The sequence below is a fragment of the Hippocampus zosterae genome, chromosome 6 (genome assembly GCF_025434085.1).
Source record: "Hippocampus zosterae strain Florida chromosome 6, ASM2543408v3, whole genome shotgun sequence".
Classification (NCBI taxonomy): Eukaryota; Metazoa; Chordata; class Actinopteri; order Syngnathiformes; family Syngnathidae; genus Hippocampus; species Hippocampus zosterae.
Genome location: NC_067456.1, coordinates 11121224 through 11140063, shown reverse-complemented (window position 1 = coordinate 11140063; position 18840 = coordinate 11121224). Strand labels below are relative to the sequence as shown.

The 18840-nt window shown below is 41.1% G+C and overlaps 1 protein-coding gene across 3 annotated transcripts in view; it reads right to left on the bottom strand.

Moving 5' to 3' along the window:
* The window catches only part of ntrk2a (neurotrophic tyrosine kinase, receptor, type 2a), a 73539-nt gene that overhangs the window by 15519 nt on the left and 39180 nt on the right, over positions 1-18840 (bottom strand). For 2 of the 3 annotated variants that reach the window (XM_052067820.1, XM_052067822.1), the window contains 5 exons: positions 17180-17368; positions 12027-12157; positions 3613-3785; positions 3012-3167; positions 1716-1806 (listed from right to left, as the gene is read on the bottom strand). In XM_052067820.1, coding sequence (XP_051923780.1) covers positions 1716-1806; positions 3012-3167; positions 3613-3785; positions 12027-12157; positions 17180-17368 — 740 coding nt within the window. The remainder of the gene's footprint in view (positions 1-1715; positions 1807-3011; positions 3168-3612; positions 3786-12026; positions 12158-17179; positions 17369-18840) is intronic. The other variant, XM_052067821.1, reaches the window with a different exon arrangement.

Below are 18840 nucleotides of genomic sequence, written 5' to 3'. Positions count from 1 at the left end.
CACACACACACACACACACACACACACACACACACACACACACACATACACACACACACACACACACACACACGTCCTGCTGACTCGCCTGGATGCCAAACCACGATTAAATTTTCACACCTCTTCTTGCGTCCCCGTGCTTTGTGTCATTTACGAGAGATGCAATCATTTTTGTTTTTTTGCTCTGTTCTGATGCGTTTCTCTCCAGCTGCACTGTGCATTTCCCCGTGTGATTCTTTATCCTTCTATCACTGACTTCTTTCTCAGCTGGGGTATATTTATTTGTAGCTTGCTTTCATCCCCTCCGGTATCCAACACTTCGGCCTCCTTTGCTCTCACTTGCCGTTGAACCCCCCCGCCCACACACATACACACACACACACCACCCTCCCCCGCCATCTCCAGTGCTGCTCCAAGCATACTAAACACAAGTTCCCTGATTACTTTTCTTCCCGAGAAAACGTTGGACACAACTCAGCGGCTCACCGGCGCTGCCTTTGTGCGTTGCCATGGCGACAGCCTCAGCACACTTAGCTCTATTGAAGAGAAGAGGGGATGTGAGGCGAGTAGTGGAACACAAGGGGCTTGGGGGAAATTTGTGGGGAACGATCGTTTGCCGTCACAGTGTGCAAAAGAAAGCCAGAGGGGAATCTTCGTATTTGCACGTCACCTTTCATTCCGCACAATACTGACATTCCTTATTGAATTTAATTGGGACAACATTTAGACAATTGAAAAGAGAAACTTCCACACGGATTGGCTGTGTAAGTTGTGTATTCGGATCTCCTCTTGTTAAGGGCACATTTACTTACACAGTGTCAAAGATGAAAATAGCTGCATTTCAATTAATTCGTTACGCGATCTCAATGATTGTCACTGAGTAAAAGTCATTATTATTTCTCCTCATACGTCACAGTGAATGAATATAAAGAACGCACTACACTAAAAACACACGACATTGGGCTTGCACTTCTGTCAATTCTTCCCGTCCAATTGCAGTTAACTGGGGCATGTGAGGACATTGGAAACGGATCTTCCTGTGATGCGGTGAAATTTTACTACAACTACAAACTGCAAGCAGAATAATAAATGTACAATGGACCCTGTATATTATGGTCGGGCAGTCAAGTGGGCAGCTATTCTCAATTCTTTTTTTTTTAATGCAAACCATTCTCCTTTCGTCATCAAAAATGTCACCCATTTGCATTCTTTCAATTACGAGACCGCCCCCCCCCCCCAAAAAAAGTAGAATGTTTTCTTTTTATTATTTTTGTGGCAACATTTTTTAACTGCTTTTTGTAAGGTGTCCTTGAGTTCTTAGAAAGGCGCCCACAAATAAAATTTATTTTTATTATTCTTATTCTTATCATTATAAAATACTGCCTACGGTGTGTATGACATTTTATTGGCATGTCACTTTGATTCGAGACAACCCACGGTTATTATTGGCTGCAAACGCACCATAAAGAGCGTCAGTTACTCATGGTAAGTCAAGTTTAGAGGTTAGGTGAATTGTTTTAATTTTTATTTGATTTAAAAAAAAAAGCTGGTTGCCAGTTTAATGCAATGTTTGTTGGCATCTGTGGAATGTAACTAGCAAGTAATCACCCATGCAGGTCTGGGGGAGCAAAAGGGGGGCCTCATGCATCATGGAGGTAGTGTAGGGTGTGTGTGTGGGGTCAAAAAGTGTAAAAGAAATGAAGTTGGACACATACACCTACCCTGTAGTAGTCAGTGCTGTACACGTCTCTGGACATCCCAAAGTCTCCGATTTTCACCAGCAGGTTTTCGCCCACCAAGCAGTTCCTGTTGACAAAACACGTCAGTCGAGAAACATGGCTAGTCAGGATAGTCAGGTATTGATTTGACGCTCGGAAATTGCAGTGTAACTTTTTACATTTGGTTCAACTGCAGATTGAGCTGCGTTTTATGGATTAGCTGTGGCGTCCGGCTTCAATTCGGGAAATAGCTACATACTGAACATTTTAAAGGGCAAGTAAAAGTCCGATTTTGTGCAGGCAATTCAATTTCCATCCATTTTCTAGACTGTGTTTCCTCATTTACTATGTCTGTTAACATTCAAACAAATGGTCTGATTTTAATCCATTTTAAAACAGACCTCATGATCCAACTAAATCCTACTTTTGAAAATCACATGCTCATTGCGGAACTGTCAGACCAGCATATGAGATAATAGTTTATTACAACAGATCGGGCATCTTCGAGGATTACAAACAAAAAATTGTTGGTCCTACTAGAGGTAACATTAAAACAGGAACATTTGCTACAATGAATGATTTGGTTGTTTATAATAGGAAAAGCGTACATATTTATGACAATTACTATTGTAGCACATTGAACTGGGATTATTTTTGGTATTAGTATTCGCTAAGAATTCTGTATTATCACATGTAATGGGAAGTAATTTGAGAGAGTATCGCTATGTAGGTTAGCATTTGTTGTAAGAATGATCTGATAATATTTTGGAATAGGCTGGTTTACTTGCTATGATTCTAGTTTCAAACCTTATTTCATGGCAATGCTTGGGTTAGAGCACTGGTGTCAAAGTCAAGGCCCGAGGGCCAGATCCGGCCCGCCACGTCATTTCATGTGGCCCGCCGGAGCAAATCATCTGTGTCAACTTTCATGATCCTTGCTGAAATCTGTACCGAAATGTCAAATTGTCATGGGTAATAAATAACGTTGAGATTTTGCATCGACCCTCCGAGGGAAGCCATAACTCCGAAGTAGCCCACGACATAAAATGAATTTGACACCCCTGGGCTACAGTATGAAAAGTGCAATCATGGGACTTATTGAATGTATTAAAATTATTGGCTTGAAGACACATTGAAATTAAATGCTGCTGAATTTGGAGTTCTGAAGTAAATTCACTTTCTTGTGCTTTGATTTAAATCAAACTAACCCAGCGAGGGCGGTCAGTATTTTTAAGCCCTTATTGGGCCTATTAATGGTTCGTGTGTTATACAGTCATGACATAAGTGACAAACCTGGTGGCCAGGTCGCGGTGCACAAAGTGTTGTGATGCCAAGTAGACCATTCCGGACGCTATCTGCTGGGCGATGTGCAGCATTTGCGACTGAGTCAGCTCCACTGGTCTGGTGGTCTGGCCTTCTGCCATCAGAACTGCATCTGGACCGTGAGCCCTAAATGGGAGAAAATGTGGAGAAGCCTGTTAAGGGTTGTCCTGTCCTTCATGTTCACTAATGCTTGCGTGGACAACATTATTACTGTCGGGCACACGGAAGGTTAAGCAGAAGGAAATTTGGAGTTGTTCCCTTCCCTGCAGCTCCTGCATAACAACATCCAATTTGTGGGGAATGGATGGGAGAATGCTGTTATGTTAACACACTCATGCATCCTGCAACCTAATAACATGATAAGCTGTCCGTTGTAGTAACCGCTGTCCCTGAAAGGGTTAAAGTGCACTCACGAGTGGCAATATGCTGCTTCATTGGGTTCTGTGCAAAAGGCACAAGTGCACACACGCCAGGTCTTGTCTTGCAACCATTTTGTGGCATCTCTTTGTGAAAGAGGCTGTGCACAGTGTGCATCACTTCAGTCTGGAAAAAAAAAAATGACAATCCTTGCCTGAGAAACTTGTTGAGGTCTCCGTGTTTCATGTACTCGAACACCATGATGAGGGGGTCGCTCTCCACGCACACGCCGTAGAAGGTGACGATGTGCTCGTGCTGGAGGTTGGTCAGGAGCTCGGCCTCGCGGTGGAAGTCCTTGCGAGCATTTTCGCTAGCCTCTTTAAGTGTCTGACACAAACAGAAAAGCACAGACGCGCACGCACGCATGGTGACATTTTATTAAACTGACAAATGGAAAACGTTCTGCCACACTTACAAAGATCAATTAGTCATGTCTACTGAATGGAGAGGAAAAGAAATTCTCCCGCCTTGTAAAAATGAGTTACGGTAAATGAGACCTAGCACGGATTGATTATGAGAAGAAATTGCTGCGTGCGGCGATGAATAGTTGAGAGTTGTGCTCAATGTGAGGATACTGTACAGAGTATCGGGATCAGAGTTATGCCTGTGGCGCGCCTAGGATTGTTTTCAGAGTGGGATGGATGGAAAAGGTCAAAAGTCATAAAATGGCCGCTTCGACGCTTCGCTTTTTTTTAGGGGGGGGGGGCTTTTGACATCTTGTCATCAATAGTCATTACGTGGAGAGCGTCTCCAATATCCAGTTACAAGGCGGACACGTTGAGGATGATCTGACCTGGTGTGCCATCACCAAAGCTGCCTCAGAAACAACAACAGAAATTGTTTGCATTCTCTTACCAATGCTCCATTAAGAGCTTCCTGATATCTACGTGGGGTTTGCAAGCTGCAGAATGGCAGAGAGGAAAACATTTCAATGGGTTGACACCTCGGCCCAGAGGATGACTTGGAGCTATCTTTTTTTTTTTTTGCTGCACAAGAACGATGATACCTTTAGACTTTCGTTCCAGGACCTTTGGAGCATGTTTAGCTTTGTTCTACCTATTACAATGCCAGTAAAGACATTTTTAAGCTTATTTTTATGATGGTAAGTAAAACTGGCTTCAAGGGTTGAATTCTAAAAAAAAAACATCATCAGTCACTCACCAACGGGGTTCGTTTTCAACTACGGGAAAACCGTCAAAATATTTTTTTTTTAGTTTAGTTTATTTTTTTTTTTCGCCCACGAATAACCACAAAGAAGAAACAAAGCACTTTGAAAAGGGTCTGCATGCTCAGACCCCCCTATTTGCTGATTACATTCCCATCTTCGCTCGAATCCAATCTGTCATCATTCCCATCAGCCAGGGTTACATAACACATGTGTTTGTGACAGATTGAAAACGTCGACTGTCATAAGCGAGACACAGGAAATGAAAATGATACCGGCCGGCTATGTATGCATCTCGCCTCGGAGCAGGGAAAAATATATGCAATCACTTTTGCCCTACATGAATAATAGATAGTCTTGCTACTGTAAATGTCGTGCATATATGTTCCTCTTTCCACAAATAAAGAAACAAAAGGTCTGGTTACAAATATAGGTCTGGGGCACAAGGACAAGTTGCTAAAAAGGCTCAGAGGGGGCGGGGAAAAAAATGACACGATGACCTCGCGGCAGCTGGAATGCTGAGATGCCAGAAAATGAGATGGACCATAACCCCGCCCCCACCTGTTCTCAAACAATCAAGTCTCACCCGAGACCATTATGGGCTGTAATGCGAACGGTCTTGACAATGGAGATTATTACCGTACAAAAGATGGAAATATTGATGTTGATGTTATATGGAAAATCTGGGAGTAGGCTGTCTAAAGTTTCCTTTGCAGTTTAAAGCTTATTTTGGGGGGAGGTTTGATAATTAAAGTGTCATTTCCATTTTCATTCTTTTCTGTGGAGCAAAATGTTAACACAAATTTTAACCTTCAAGGTTCCACTGTAAAATAACCACAATACTAAATGTATTCATGTAATAACATCCTTTTTGTTTTTCCAATTTCACCCTGCGGATTTCTTAATTAATAACCAAATCGAGCTCACGTTTCATGATGAGAAATCCTGAGCAACAGCTCGAAAACCGCTAATGTGCTTTGCATTGAGAGCATAAAACATTCATGAAAGTGTAAAACATGATTTATTAAATAGCGTGGCATTTGCCGGCTGCATTTGTGTATTTATTTCAATATCGGATCGGTCCAACGAGACCTGAGCAATGATGCGGTGAAAAGAAAAATATAGAACAGAAAAATCCGATTTTTTTGACGTGGTCAGGCGCAGGTACCCGCAGCGGCTCCTCTCTGTCCTGTGGTTGAGAGGAAAATATGTTGCACATGTAGCACATTTGACAATAAAGTTGACTTGACTTGGTCACGGTGTGAAACGAGAAGTGAAAAAAGTCATTGCTGCAGGTAGACAATAATAGTATAGACTATAATAGTATATGAGTGCTGCACGGAGCAAATTTATCGTCATGACAACGCAAGGTGACAGCAATCAAATGTGATGACTCCCTGAGTGCATCGTCTGAGCGTCCATGCGCTGGGTCCAATGAATACAAGTAATGTACACGTGGTGCATTTGGCTCCCACTGCAAATAAAAACAATCAACATCTGCGGGCTGGGGGTGGGGGGTGCAGGGGGGTAGCAACTACATTTACATGTGTTGGAGGAAGCATTATTGAAAGAGTTCATGATTGATGATCCGCAGTTGGGGAAGCCTGTGTGTGTGTGTGTGTGTGTGTGCGCGCGTGTAAATCTGTATGCTGTTAAAGAGAGCCAGTGATCAATGCCACCAAGCAGTATATACAGTACAGTATAATACAGTACGAGTCTTGCCTCAGCGTTATGGGCCAGTGACTGATTGATAGCCTTACAATAAATCAGGATCATTAGCTCTGCTGGAGCGCGTATGTTATTGTGACGTGCACGTGTTTCTGTCGTGTAGCGTACATGACAGAGCGTTGGAGTAATTTGGGTGTTTATTAAACGCAAAGATTATGCAGCAAAGGTTAATGTGAAGATGTGATGAAGATCCTGTCACTGTGGAGATTTTAAAGCCACATTGTCACTCAGCTATTCGCTGAACAAACGTGCAATTTTTCATGTGGTCTTCCTGAAACGCCCGAATCAGCCACAAGATGGTGCCAGATATCTGTTCAAATCGGAAAGCAGTAAAATAATTAGTCCAAAGGAGTATCATGAGTTGATACAGAAAGGAAGTAAGTTTAGCCTGGGTTTGTTTCGGAGATATGCCACATGTGCCTGTACAACCGGTTTGAGGGTGCACTTTTTAAAAAATCAAATAATCTTTTTGCAAAAACTATTTTCCCTCCAATAGTGGCCTGCGCTCTGATAAACGCCAAGCCCCAAATAATCACCAGGTATGGCATCCACTCTCATAAACACCTTGCCCCAATGAATCATTGGGTGTGTTATGCACAAAGAGAAATAGTGTTCCTTTATAGATCTTCCAGTTTGCAATTTAATGCCAAATTAACACAGGGTCAGGATAAATGATCTTAAAAGAAAAAAAAACCCCAAAACAAAAACAAATTCTCTCCCTGTATCACAGACAAAAAAAATTGCTTCAAGGAACCTCTGGAATGTGACTGGATTGCTGGTCAACATCCGCCAAGTTAAAAATGAATAAAATACTTTGTTTCTTCAAATGAGGAACTCCTCTCTAATAATGCCCCAACTACAGCAGGTGCATTATCAAGAAAAAAAAGTGTTGCTGTAAGGTGTCTCCCAGTCCGTGATGTAATGGCTAATGAACACACAACCTGAAATAATAATGTAAAGTAACACATTTCCTCAAATAGTAGCCTTCGTTCTTCGTTAATAGACTTTGACTCTATTAACTCTTGGGTGAGTCATAACCACATGGAGGGGAAGAACCAAGTTCTCTGGTGGTGTTGCTACTTGGCATTAATAGACACTTTAGTACCGTCTGCAGTTGAGTCAATACATTCTGTATTGTATTTCATTTCCACGATACACTACGATCCGACAGATGGTAGAAATACGGTGCTACGAGCACCTGGCGTCACATTTCAACGTAAAAACTATTTATTTGATTGACAATTACATATGTTGGTTGAAGCCATTTTATTTATTTCCGACAGCCTCATTTAATGTGCCAATAGTTAATGGAGCAAAAAGGGAGGGGGGGAGGAAGAGAAGGAGGAGGAGAAACCCTGGTGAGAAATGGTGACTCAGCATTTCAGCAGTGGGAGGAGGCGAGAGAGAAAGAGAGAGAGAACGTGCTACATTAACTAATTGGAAAAAAAATCTCAGTGGAGTCCAATCAATGGACTGACTGCAATTATTTAATGATGAATGCACATTAGTGAAGCAGCAGCTTTAAGAGTACAACCTGGGGTACACGTGTACAATCTTAGTACTGTATAATCAAAATTTCCTCATTGAAACGAATCCAAAATTTTCCTGCCCTCTGCCCAAAAACCCACGATTAAACATCAATAATCATAATAATGATAATAATAATCATCATCATCATATCTGACAAAAGCACCTTATTTTAAAATATAAATATAAAACAAATGATAAGAAAAATGTTAAGAAATCCATTTTATGTCGTGTTATTCATCCGAATGTCACAGATCTGCTGAGTGAGAGCGTCTCCTTCATGCTCCTTGTGAGTGTTTTCATTTTGTATGTTCCTTGTTTGTCCTGTTCAATAATCAGCTGAAAGCCCACTTCTAATTGTTACGCTCCTCTGTTTATTTAGTTTTTTTTCCCCGACTTCACCGGAGCGGTGGTGTACCTGAAGTTTGCTTGTGAGCAAGGTGATAATAGTTGGTCCAAATGAACAAAATAACTGAAACTAAAACTGAAAAAAAAACATTTAGAATGAACAAAATCAAATTTAAATTGGTCTATGTTAAAAAAAATGACCGAGAGGTAACTACAATTATGAAACCAAGTAAAAGTATCCTTACAAAAATGTCCTTTGTCTTCATCTCTGTCAATTAATTTCATACATGAGCTTTTGGGGTTGATTTGAAATGTAATTATTTCAGCATGACTGTATGGCCGTATAGAAGAAGAAAGAGTGAACAATCGTGAGGGAATTATAGTTTACCTTATTACACAGTCTTTATTGTAACTTTTTTTGTATTCTACAAATACTCCTTATGTAAAAAAAACAAACTAAAATGAACTATAAGGCTGGTAAACTAAACCAAAAAAAACATTTTCGAAAATAAAACCTAATAAAATTAACTTACCCGTTCCGATTACTAATTGAACCTAACCAAATTTAAACAACAAAAGTCAAAATGAAATTAAAAATTAACTATAGTAACCCTGCTTGAGACTAAAATTTTGGTTGGCAACAACAAAGTAGGGCACTGACTGTGCAGACACTCGCACCGCAAAAAACTTGGACATGAAGGTTCAACTAGTATCGTGCTGCTGCCAAAATACAATAATTTGCTCTTGTGACAGAAGAAATAAAGGTAATGCAGGTGAAGAGAAAGTGGAGCATATGAACTATACTTGGGGGTTGGGGGTGGGGGTCTCTTGCAGGTCATGTATTGTTAATGACTTCCTCTGTCAGATTGAGTTTCACATCCCCGATGGAGAGATGGATGAATACATGTGGATTTGCTGGTGGAGGCAAACTGGCTCAATTCGACTCGGAAGTCTGGGGCTTAGGTTCGAATTCGACGGATTGCTGGCGACAAAATGCCGAGTGAGGAAGTGAACTGCGAGACCAGACGAAGACTGGGTTGGAAAATGAAGGATGACTATTTAACTATTTATACTTGAAGTGGGGCGGCCCGGTAGTCCAGTGGTTAGCACGTCGGCTTCACAGTGCAGAGGTACCGGGTTCGATTCCAGCCGGCCTCCCTGTGTGGAGTTTGCATGTTCTCCCCGGGCCTGCGTGGGTTTTCTCCGGGTGCTCCGGTTTCCTCCCACATTCCAAAAATATGCATGGCAGGCTGATTGAACACTCTAAATTGTCCCTAGGTGTGAGTGTGAGTGCGAATGGTTGTTCGTCTCTGTGTGCCCTGCGATTGGCTGGCAACCGATTCAGGGTGTCCCCCGCCTACTGCCCGGAGACAGCTGGGATAGGCTCCAGCACCCCCCGCGACCCTAGTGAGGATCAAGCGGTTAGGAAGATGAAGATACTTGAAGTGGCATTTATATATATATATATATATATATATATATATATATATATATATATATAAATTAATGCCAATAAAAACGCACTAAACTGACAGCTCTAATATATATATATATATATATATATATATATATATATATATATATATATATAGACAGGGTGTCCCCAGCCTACTCCCTGAAGACAGCTGGGATAGGCTCCAGCACCCCCGCGACCCTAGTGAGGATCAAGCGGTTCGGAAAATGGATGGATGGATGGATGGATGTTGAAGTTTGACAGCTCTAATATATAGGTCATTTCCCTGCCGACTGCCCGAAAACGGCTGGGATAGGCTCCATATATATATATATATATATATATATATATGGAGTTGTTTGGAACTATATATATATATATATATATATATATATATATATATATATATATATATGGAGCCTATCCCAGCCGTTTTCGGGCAGTCGGCAGGGAAATGACCTATATATTAGAGCTGTCAAACGATTAAAATATTTAATCTAATTAAAAATGCAACTGTCATAATTAACTCAAATCAACTAAAAAATTAATTTTTTATCGTTTCTGAATTTCCTTTTACATTTTTTTGTCCTATTTTTTCCCCATTTTAATGCTCTCATCAACATGGAATCATGAATCAGTTTTCTATGTGCCAAATGCAAATATTTACTGAAATAACAATTTCGATTTTCAATTTTACATGAACATTTTTCAGTTGGTGCAGTTATTCACACATAATCTCTCACACAATATTACTGTCCATCAATAACGGTGAAAAAAATATTTTGTCACACAACAGCTGCTTTAACAGCTTTTTTTATGAAATCAAAACAGAGCAATATAACATTGTAAAGTGCACATCTAAGGTACACTAGTACTCAGCCTATAGTGGATTTAAACCATGGTTGCATACTTCCTTTTTCTCAAGTTTGCTTTGAACACAGCAGTCTGTTTCTGTATGTTTGTTGAAGAATAACGAGACACCGGAGACCAGTGTTCATTATGTGCCGCTGTATTGGAAACTGCCGGCCGTGCAAACAAGCACACGCACTTCCCCCGTGCTGCAGGGGCAAACCATTCTGAAAGGGAGGGGGGGTCACTCCCCTTAACACAGTCAGGCTATGTTGATTGTATTGGTCCTTCTTGCGCGGAAGTCTTTCTACGGTTTTGTGTAGACCTCATTTCGAATGACTACACTTGGTTCGATGACAACACTGGAGACATTTTACTTTTGCTAGGTCGCTACCACTGTAGCACACTGTCACTGTCAGACGAACACAGAGAAGCTCCACCCGCTCTATTTACATGGACACAGAACACTGTAACCTTCCACACAAAATAGTTCCAAACAACTAACAATCGCGTCAGTGGCATACATCGTATACCTGTATGATACAGAGAGAGAGAAGAACAGATAACTTTGGTCTTGTCAGTGGAGCAATATGGCGACTTTTTAATAAGTATACATTCCGTTCATAAACTCTTTAAGTATCCGTTTTCGGTGTCTCGCGCTGCCGTGGCTGGCAAAACAGACATGGGCATGTACTTCTGCAGCGCGCTTCTTGTTTTGTTTCTGGTGTATTTATAGAGCAACGTAACATCCGCTTGTGACGTGTGCTGTGTTAATCTCGCGAGAAAAATTTTAATCCCATTAAAATTCATTTAAATTAATGCCAATAAAAACGCACTAAACTGACAGCTCTAATATATATATATATATATATATATATATATATATATATATATATATATATATATATATATATATATATAGACAGGGTGTCCCCAGCCTACTCCCTGAAGACAGCTGGGATAGGCTCCAGCACCCCCGCGACCCTAGTGAGGATCAAGCGGTTCGGAAAATGGATGGATGGATGGATGTTGAAGTGAGTAGAGCATAGTAGTTTCATTTGAAAAAAAAGTAACCCTTTGCCACCATTCGCTTGGGATTTTCCTGCAGCAAGTTGATAGACTAGAAGTGGGTTATGACTTTTTGAGCAAAGGAAGTAGGTGTGTAACACACATTGAATGTCCAGATTTTTCAGGAGAGTGCATGTTGGAGTCAGTGCAGTAAACTGCTTAATATTCCCGAACATGCTGCGGCGATGCAGTTCTGCAGCAAAAACATTGCCACGCTCACAATAACATCCCCCGTCAAGAACAACGTTATTGGCTTTTATTTGTGTACAACGAGGCGGCTTCAATTGCCAGCTTGATTTGACATGCAGATCTCTTCGATTCCGGCGCAGTAAGGGCAATAGAGAGAATGGATGGTTGGCAGGACTGAATATTAAACATAAGATAAGCAATCCACCTTAAAATTCAATTTACTCTATGTCATTGATGTTACCTTGACAGCCACCAGTATCTTCTCCTGGTCAGGTGACAAGTTGTAACACTCGGCGAGGAAGACTTTGCCAAAGGCTCCCTCTCCCAGTTCCCTTTTCAACACGATGTTGTGCCTCTTGATGTGGTGGACGACTAGAGGAGGAGGAGAAAGAAAGTCCTCTTAGTGAAAAATAGCATGAGCATGGAAACCTAAATCATAGACAGAAGAGCACCGATGACTGAATGTTACGTTGCGTCTTCTTCAGACAGCGTTTTTGGAGTAGAATGACACTCCAATGTTCCACTTCCAATCCATCCATTTTTATCATGCTCATCATTATTCCAAACATCGGGAAAGGTATTATTTGATCACATTTGGGGAATCTTTTTGTGCGTGCGTTATCCTTCACTGCCTTCTGCTCGCCTACAGCTGAATCACTTGGCAAACCCGCTTTGTTGCTTGGCAACCTGTGACTCCACGTCAGATCGTTTAGAGAACCTTTAACATCTCACCGTGATGATGTGTGTTTCCCTTTATTCTGCACAGCCCTTAAGAACGTGGCAATGTACCGCTGGTTAGGGTACCCTAACCCTAACACAAACACGCGCGCGCGACGAGATATATCTATGATGTGATTAGGAAGCACATTTGAAGAAAAGCTGTCCACTCAGAATATCACATTAAGATCCGAGCGGTCCCTTAGAGGCTGCATCGATTTACACTGAGGGCGAATGAGAGTGAGAATGAGAGAAGCCCCTTAAACTGTCTGCAAAATCACAATTTTAGATACGTTTTTACATCTGATGTCATCTAATCATCTAAAGCAGGGTAAGCACATCTGGTTTTCAAACTTGGCCGTTATCTCAGCAGACCAAGAGGGGAAAAAAAACATTTTTAAAACATCCCACCCGATATGATAATCACTCAGGATAATCTTTGAGAGAAAGCCAAGAATCGATGATTGCAAGTGAAGACAAACTCAAATGTGACTGTCGGTATGTGTGTGAAAGAGGCACTTGAAAATGATATAAGAGACAGCAAATAGGGGCAATGTTGAGTGAAAGTTGACATCTATGAGGGGTGAAGTTCATTTTGGATAGAAAGAAGCCACGCGCAAAAGGCAAGATAAAATAACTTGCTTTTCATCGGACGTTCTTGATTGTCATTCTTAGCATACATATGCTGTGTGGTAGCGGGCAGTGGCCCAATAGCGCCACAAATTTAAAGATGTGTAAACAACCTCAAGCGGTGTCCATACATCACCGAGTTCACAATGCGAGATGTTGATTCAAGACAAGTGCGAAGCTTGGAAGTCTTCATGTGGCTCAGTGCTTATTGCTTAATAGTGCGGAGAGGCAATCAGCTGGTTAAACGGTTTGGGTGGCGGCTAAGTGGATGTGTTGGTGTCTTTATTTCAAAACTGGCAACATGCCTGAAGGTTTTTCTTCGATAGAAGGATAAAAACGCATGCTTGTGAGAATAGTGAGAAAGAGCGCGTGAGGTAGCGGTATGCTAGGTGAAGCGGGGTGAACAAATACCAATAAGTAAATTTCCCCATTGTGGGACGAATAAAGGATATCTTATTAAGCTAGCCGAATTTCAGCATTCCAAGCAGCCTTCTTATCAAAGTCACCAAAGGCTCGATTATGACACATTGCTGAAAGATTACCTTGAGTGATTGTCTTTGTGGTGTGGGATACATCATGAGCAAATTTCCTTCAGAGTTTGCGCGGAAAACAGTCGGGGTCAACGATCGCAAATGTTATACAATGGGACCTCTACTTACAAAATTAATTGGTTCTGGAAAACATTTCTTAACTAGAAAATGTAAGTAGAGACGTGTTTTCCATGTAAATGCCCCAATTCGTTCCAAGATCCCCAAAATTCAGACATAACATTTTCCCTAAGCATAAAAATTCATCAAAACATGTAACAAATACATGTTACAATTAGATTATTGCACAATAAATGAGAGTTGCGCAAAATGTAAAAATAATAATAATAAAGAATAAAAATTATGGTCATTTAACTTTTAACTGCGTCCTCATCATTTTTTGCCTTCTTTAGTCCATGTTCTCTTTCAGATGTGGTTTTTGCCTGGCGTTTTGTAAATAACTGATCTGAAGATGTTTGCTTTCCAAGCCATATTTGTACCACTTTTCAATCAGGGAGTGAAAGTATCTCAACCCTTTTTGTATTGACATTGATCATTGTTTTATGTGTTGCACAGGCAAGAGCAGAGTATCAACAAAAACATCCAATTGTTGATACAGTATAGCCGTTGTCCCTTTTCTAGTGCTCGAAATGCATAATACCCAATTATTAACCATTCCTTTGCAGTAAAACTGATAAAACTGGATGTAGACATGTAAACTTGAGCCTCTTTGCAACAGAGATCCTGTAAAATTGCCAGATCAGAGCTGGAATAGAACATTCATCTTCCTTTGCTTTTTGCACGTAACCTAGCAAAAGCACACAGCAGAAAAATGCTGGCTTTTACAGGGAGTGTAAAAGGTGCTGTTGCGTCACACTCTGTCTTTATGGAAGATCTCTGTTGGCCCCGTTGTTTACTCCCTCTTGCTTTTTAATTAACATTCCTCCCCCTTCCATCATTTGCACCCCGCCACATTATCTCACTCATTCTTCAACTCCAGCAGTCTAATTGCGTCAGTTGTTTTTCTGTTTGCGGCAATGTCTAAAAGCGCCTGCTCTGTCATTTCCCATCAAGCACCCTACACTTTTTCAATTATTTTTCCTGCTCCCTTTACAATATGTGGCCATCTGCGCACTCGCACACAGACACACTCCCCCCCTTCATCAACATCTTATTTCCTGAATTGCCTTCCGCAATCTCTGTTCCAAATCTTTCCACGACCCGACCTGAAATAAAAACTGCACATAAAAGCTATATCAACAAAATTGGACGGCTGCTCTTTGCCTGTGCAACATAATAATAGACAGTGGAAGGCTCCAAATGTGCGACAGTTTGGAGTTCAACCATTACTTCTTGGAGAGCTACCGTGTGTGTCAGAAGTCGAACCTTGCCATTTAATTGGGCACATTTAATTATTGTATTTGTCAGATGATAAGATAAATTGCTTTATTTTTCTGAAACGTCAACAGTGCGCCTTGTCATGCTTTTCTGTTGGTCGTCTTGAATTCAAATTCCTTCCGATTACGTTTACATTTTCATTCTCATCCTAATCTCATTGCTAGCAGGCATCTATACTGGAACTAGGACTATTTCCTGCTTCTGTGTCTAAGAATCATGGGAAATGTAGTACCACTAGCCCGAATGTAAGCGATTTCTATGTGGGATAATATCATTGCGGTCTGTGAGGTCAAGAAGGAAAAAAATACAAATTCCTTCCTATTCACTTTAACATTCATGTTAGCATTCTCACTCATCCGCATCGAATTGATTGCAGACGTCTAATATCTCATCTGTCAGGCGTGGGCTGCAACTCTGGCCACCACCTCACTGAGGGGTTGTCACTCTGGCCATCCCACTGTAACATTTCCCCCCACCCCTACAACCTGCATCGCATCCACAGGAAAGCAACTGTAAACCTTGAGTGTTTCCATACATTGACTCATGCCACATCATCGTTGTCAAGTAAGGTGTTGTTAATGTTAATGAGGCATTTACAGCATATCAGCAGAGTGGATGATCAAATACATTTCTCACTTGCCATGTTTAAGTGCATTATACTGCAGCCTCATCAAAGCTGCTGACAAAAAAAAATATATATAGGTCCATATGCACCACAATCAAACCGTCAGTAAGCGCCCTGTTTATTACTTTTAATGGCTGTATTATACACAAAACACACACAATATTGACCGGCATTGATCTGGCTGCTTTTATTATTCTCTCATGTCGTAAATCCTACTGTATTGCTCGCTTGTGTTGCAGGCCTTAAAAGGTCAATCCCCCATTTACCATTTTTATATAACCCCCCGCCCCCTCTCCCACCACTACAACCCCCACCCCACTCCACCTCTCTTAGCTAATTTGCTACACAAGGTCGCAGCCTGAAAGAGCTTTTATGACTTGCCAATAATCATAATGTCACATTGATGGAACAGGTCAATAACGGAGCGTGTGCGCACGAGTGCGTGCGTGTATTCATGCTCATTTGGCTTTACGATTCAAGTAACCGGTGAGTGTGAACCAATCACAAGTACCAGGTAAGTTACGTTACATTTTTATGAACGGTAACATTGCCGAGCGTCTGCTCACATGTGCGTTCCTTATTTCTAATCGTCCCTCAGAACAGACATTGGCTGATACTCCACAAGGTCATTGCCATGACAGGAGCCACTATTTCACCACGGCAACCTAGAAACAACGTTCACAGTTAATTTAAGCGCTGCCGCTCGTGTAAAAGCATCTCTCTCTGCACCAAACAATGTACCTGCTCATGAAAATGGGGGTTGTCAGTTGAGGACTCACAACATGCTAAAAACAATCCATCAATAAATTATCTCATTCCATTTACAGTGCAATGAAAAATTGCCTCCTTCCTGATTTCTGTGTTCTTTGCATATTTATCACACACTGCATGTTGTATTTTCTTGGGTAGTCACTGTGTGATATTAAAATTGGTTTGATGACTTGAAACCTTTGTATGTCATAAATAGACAGAGAACACAGAAATCAGGGAGGGGGCAAATATTATTCCACAGCACTGTACATACAATATAACCATAATATCAGTGGCCACTTCCTCGAATGGCAAGGACGTTTCAGTCAACGAATTTGCCATTATCTTTGTTTCGTAGGGTCAAAATGTGAATGTTGAATTGGACTGTTTAAATACCAATTCTATTTGAACCAGCATATGCGTAGAGATTCATGAATCAAACTTTGGTGGTGAATTTTGCCATTCAGCTCCTTGTTGGAGAACACCAAATAGTGCAAAACGTACTGCAACAATGAATCACTCATTTTAAGATCATCCTGAAATTTTACTCAAAAGCTGAATATCTCAAACTTTTTGTGAATAGGTTATGTTGTATTTATTTGGAAGGACTGCTGCATCTCAACTTTCTGATACAGGTGATGAGGCAAATAGTTATAGGTGTGTCAAGTGGGCCACTAAAAAAAATGTGCGGCGGGGTCAAGCTTTGGACATAATCGGTTTCGGGGTTGGTCTCGGTATGCTACTTACAGGTGTCTGTCTTGAGCAAGCTGTTGGAGCTCCTGAAGTATTGTGGGTTCTCGATGACGGGGATCTTCGTCATGCCGATGATTACGGCGTCAGGCCCCATCTCAGAGGAGGATGGCGTGTTACTGCCATTGGAGACGTGGTGGAGGGGCGAGGCAGAGTCGTCGTCATTGCTGATGACCGAGGACGGTCCTGAATGAGAGTGGAGACAAGCGGATCGTATCTTTATGAGGATGGCGTGCCGAACCACACACACCGCATATGGCCGCCACAGCCACTCTAATTGTCTAAGGTGCATGGGCGACTTTATTAGGTTGTTAAGTTGTTATTAGCCAAGATGGAGGAGATGAAGACTTAAGGAGAGGCACTTAAGTTATGGTATTGATCCAAACGGGTTCCTGTGGGGAAGCGTTTTGTCACTCAAAATGTCCCAACACCTGTTGGGTAGATTCATTCCGTGTGACATTCGATGCATGACTGGAGTCTAAATAAATAATTGCATTTCATCAAATAGTGATGTTTATTTTTTTTATTCAGTTAGTTTTAATTGGTCTTTAAAGCAACTTTGTTTTTGATTAGACTGGTCAACAAATATTTACTATTTTTTTTGTATATCAGAGATGCAAGTAAACTAAGCTAAAAATGAATACGGTAAGTGAAAAACCTGATGTACTCCGAAAAACAATTCATGAAGGAACACATGCAGCCATCTCTGATTAAAATTTGCTGTCGAGTGTTATATTTAACATAAAAAAAAGCTTCATTTTAGTTTTGGTGTAAGTTTGAGGGGTTTTTTTTATATTTGGAGTATTTGGCAAGTGCAAGATATAAGAAAGAAAGCATTGTGTCGTAAACTATAATTCTCGAACAATTTACCTTTTTCTGCAGCTAAAGGTGTACAAGAATATCTAATAAACCCCAAGACCTCATGTAAGATATAAGATAAAAACAAAGGACGTTTGGGATAATTCCAGTTCGCTTTAGTTAGTTTTATCAACAGAAAGTGTAGTTTCAGGTGGTTTTGGCTTTTTTGGAGGAAAAAAAAAAACATTTTTTGTTTTAAATTTTACTTTGCTAACAACCCCCCCCCCTTTTTTCAATTCTAATCTTGGTTATTTCATTAGTTTTCATGAACTAAAATAACCTTCCTCCATACTCAACACCCAGCAGGCAGTCAAAGCTAAACCGCAGCGTGAACTTGAAGAAAGACTGCGAAAGTGACAAGATGCAACAGCGAGCGAGTCTCCCCCTGTGACGGAGGGGGAAATGGGTTTGTTTTGGCAACAGCGTGCAGGTGTCATTAGCATGTAATTAAGACAGTGAAAACAGAAACTTTGTATCTTCGTGCACCGTCTCGATATTGCTGCCAAGTTTGTGTGCGAGTAGCGTGAGCCTACGAACAACATCGCAAAATTGGCAGTGGGGAGAAAATTCAACTCAGTTTGGTTCACGTCACAGACAGAGAAAAATTATTCAAACACAGAAACGCACATCCATATTAAAAACATCAGCATGGCTCAAGGCCAGTGCATTATGAGCGGGGATTGATTTCCCATGAGCATAAAATGACAATGGATGCCTTTCCTCTCATGCGGCCGCTTCAAATGAATTTTAACATCCAGCTGCAGCCAAGGGGACGTGGCCGAGAATAAAGCGTGTGTTCG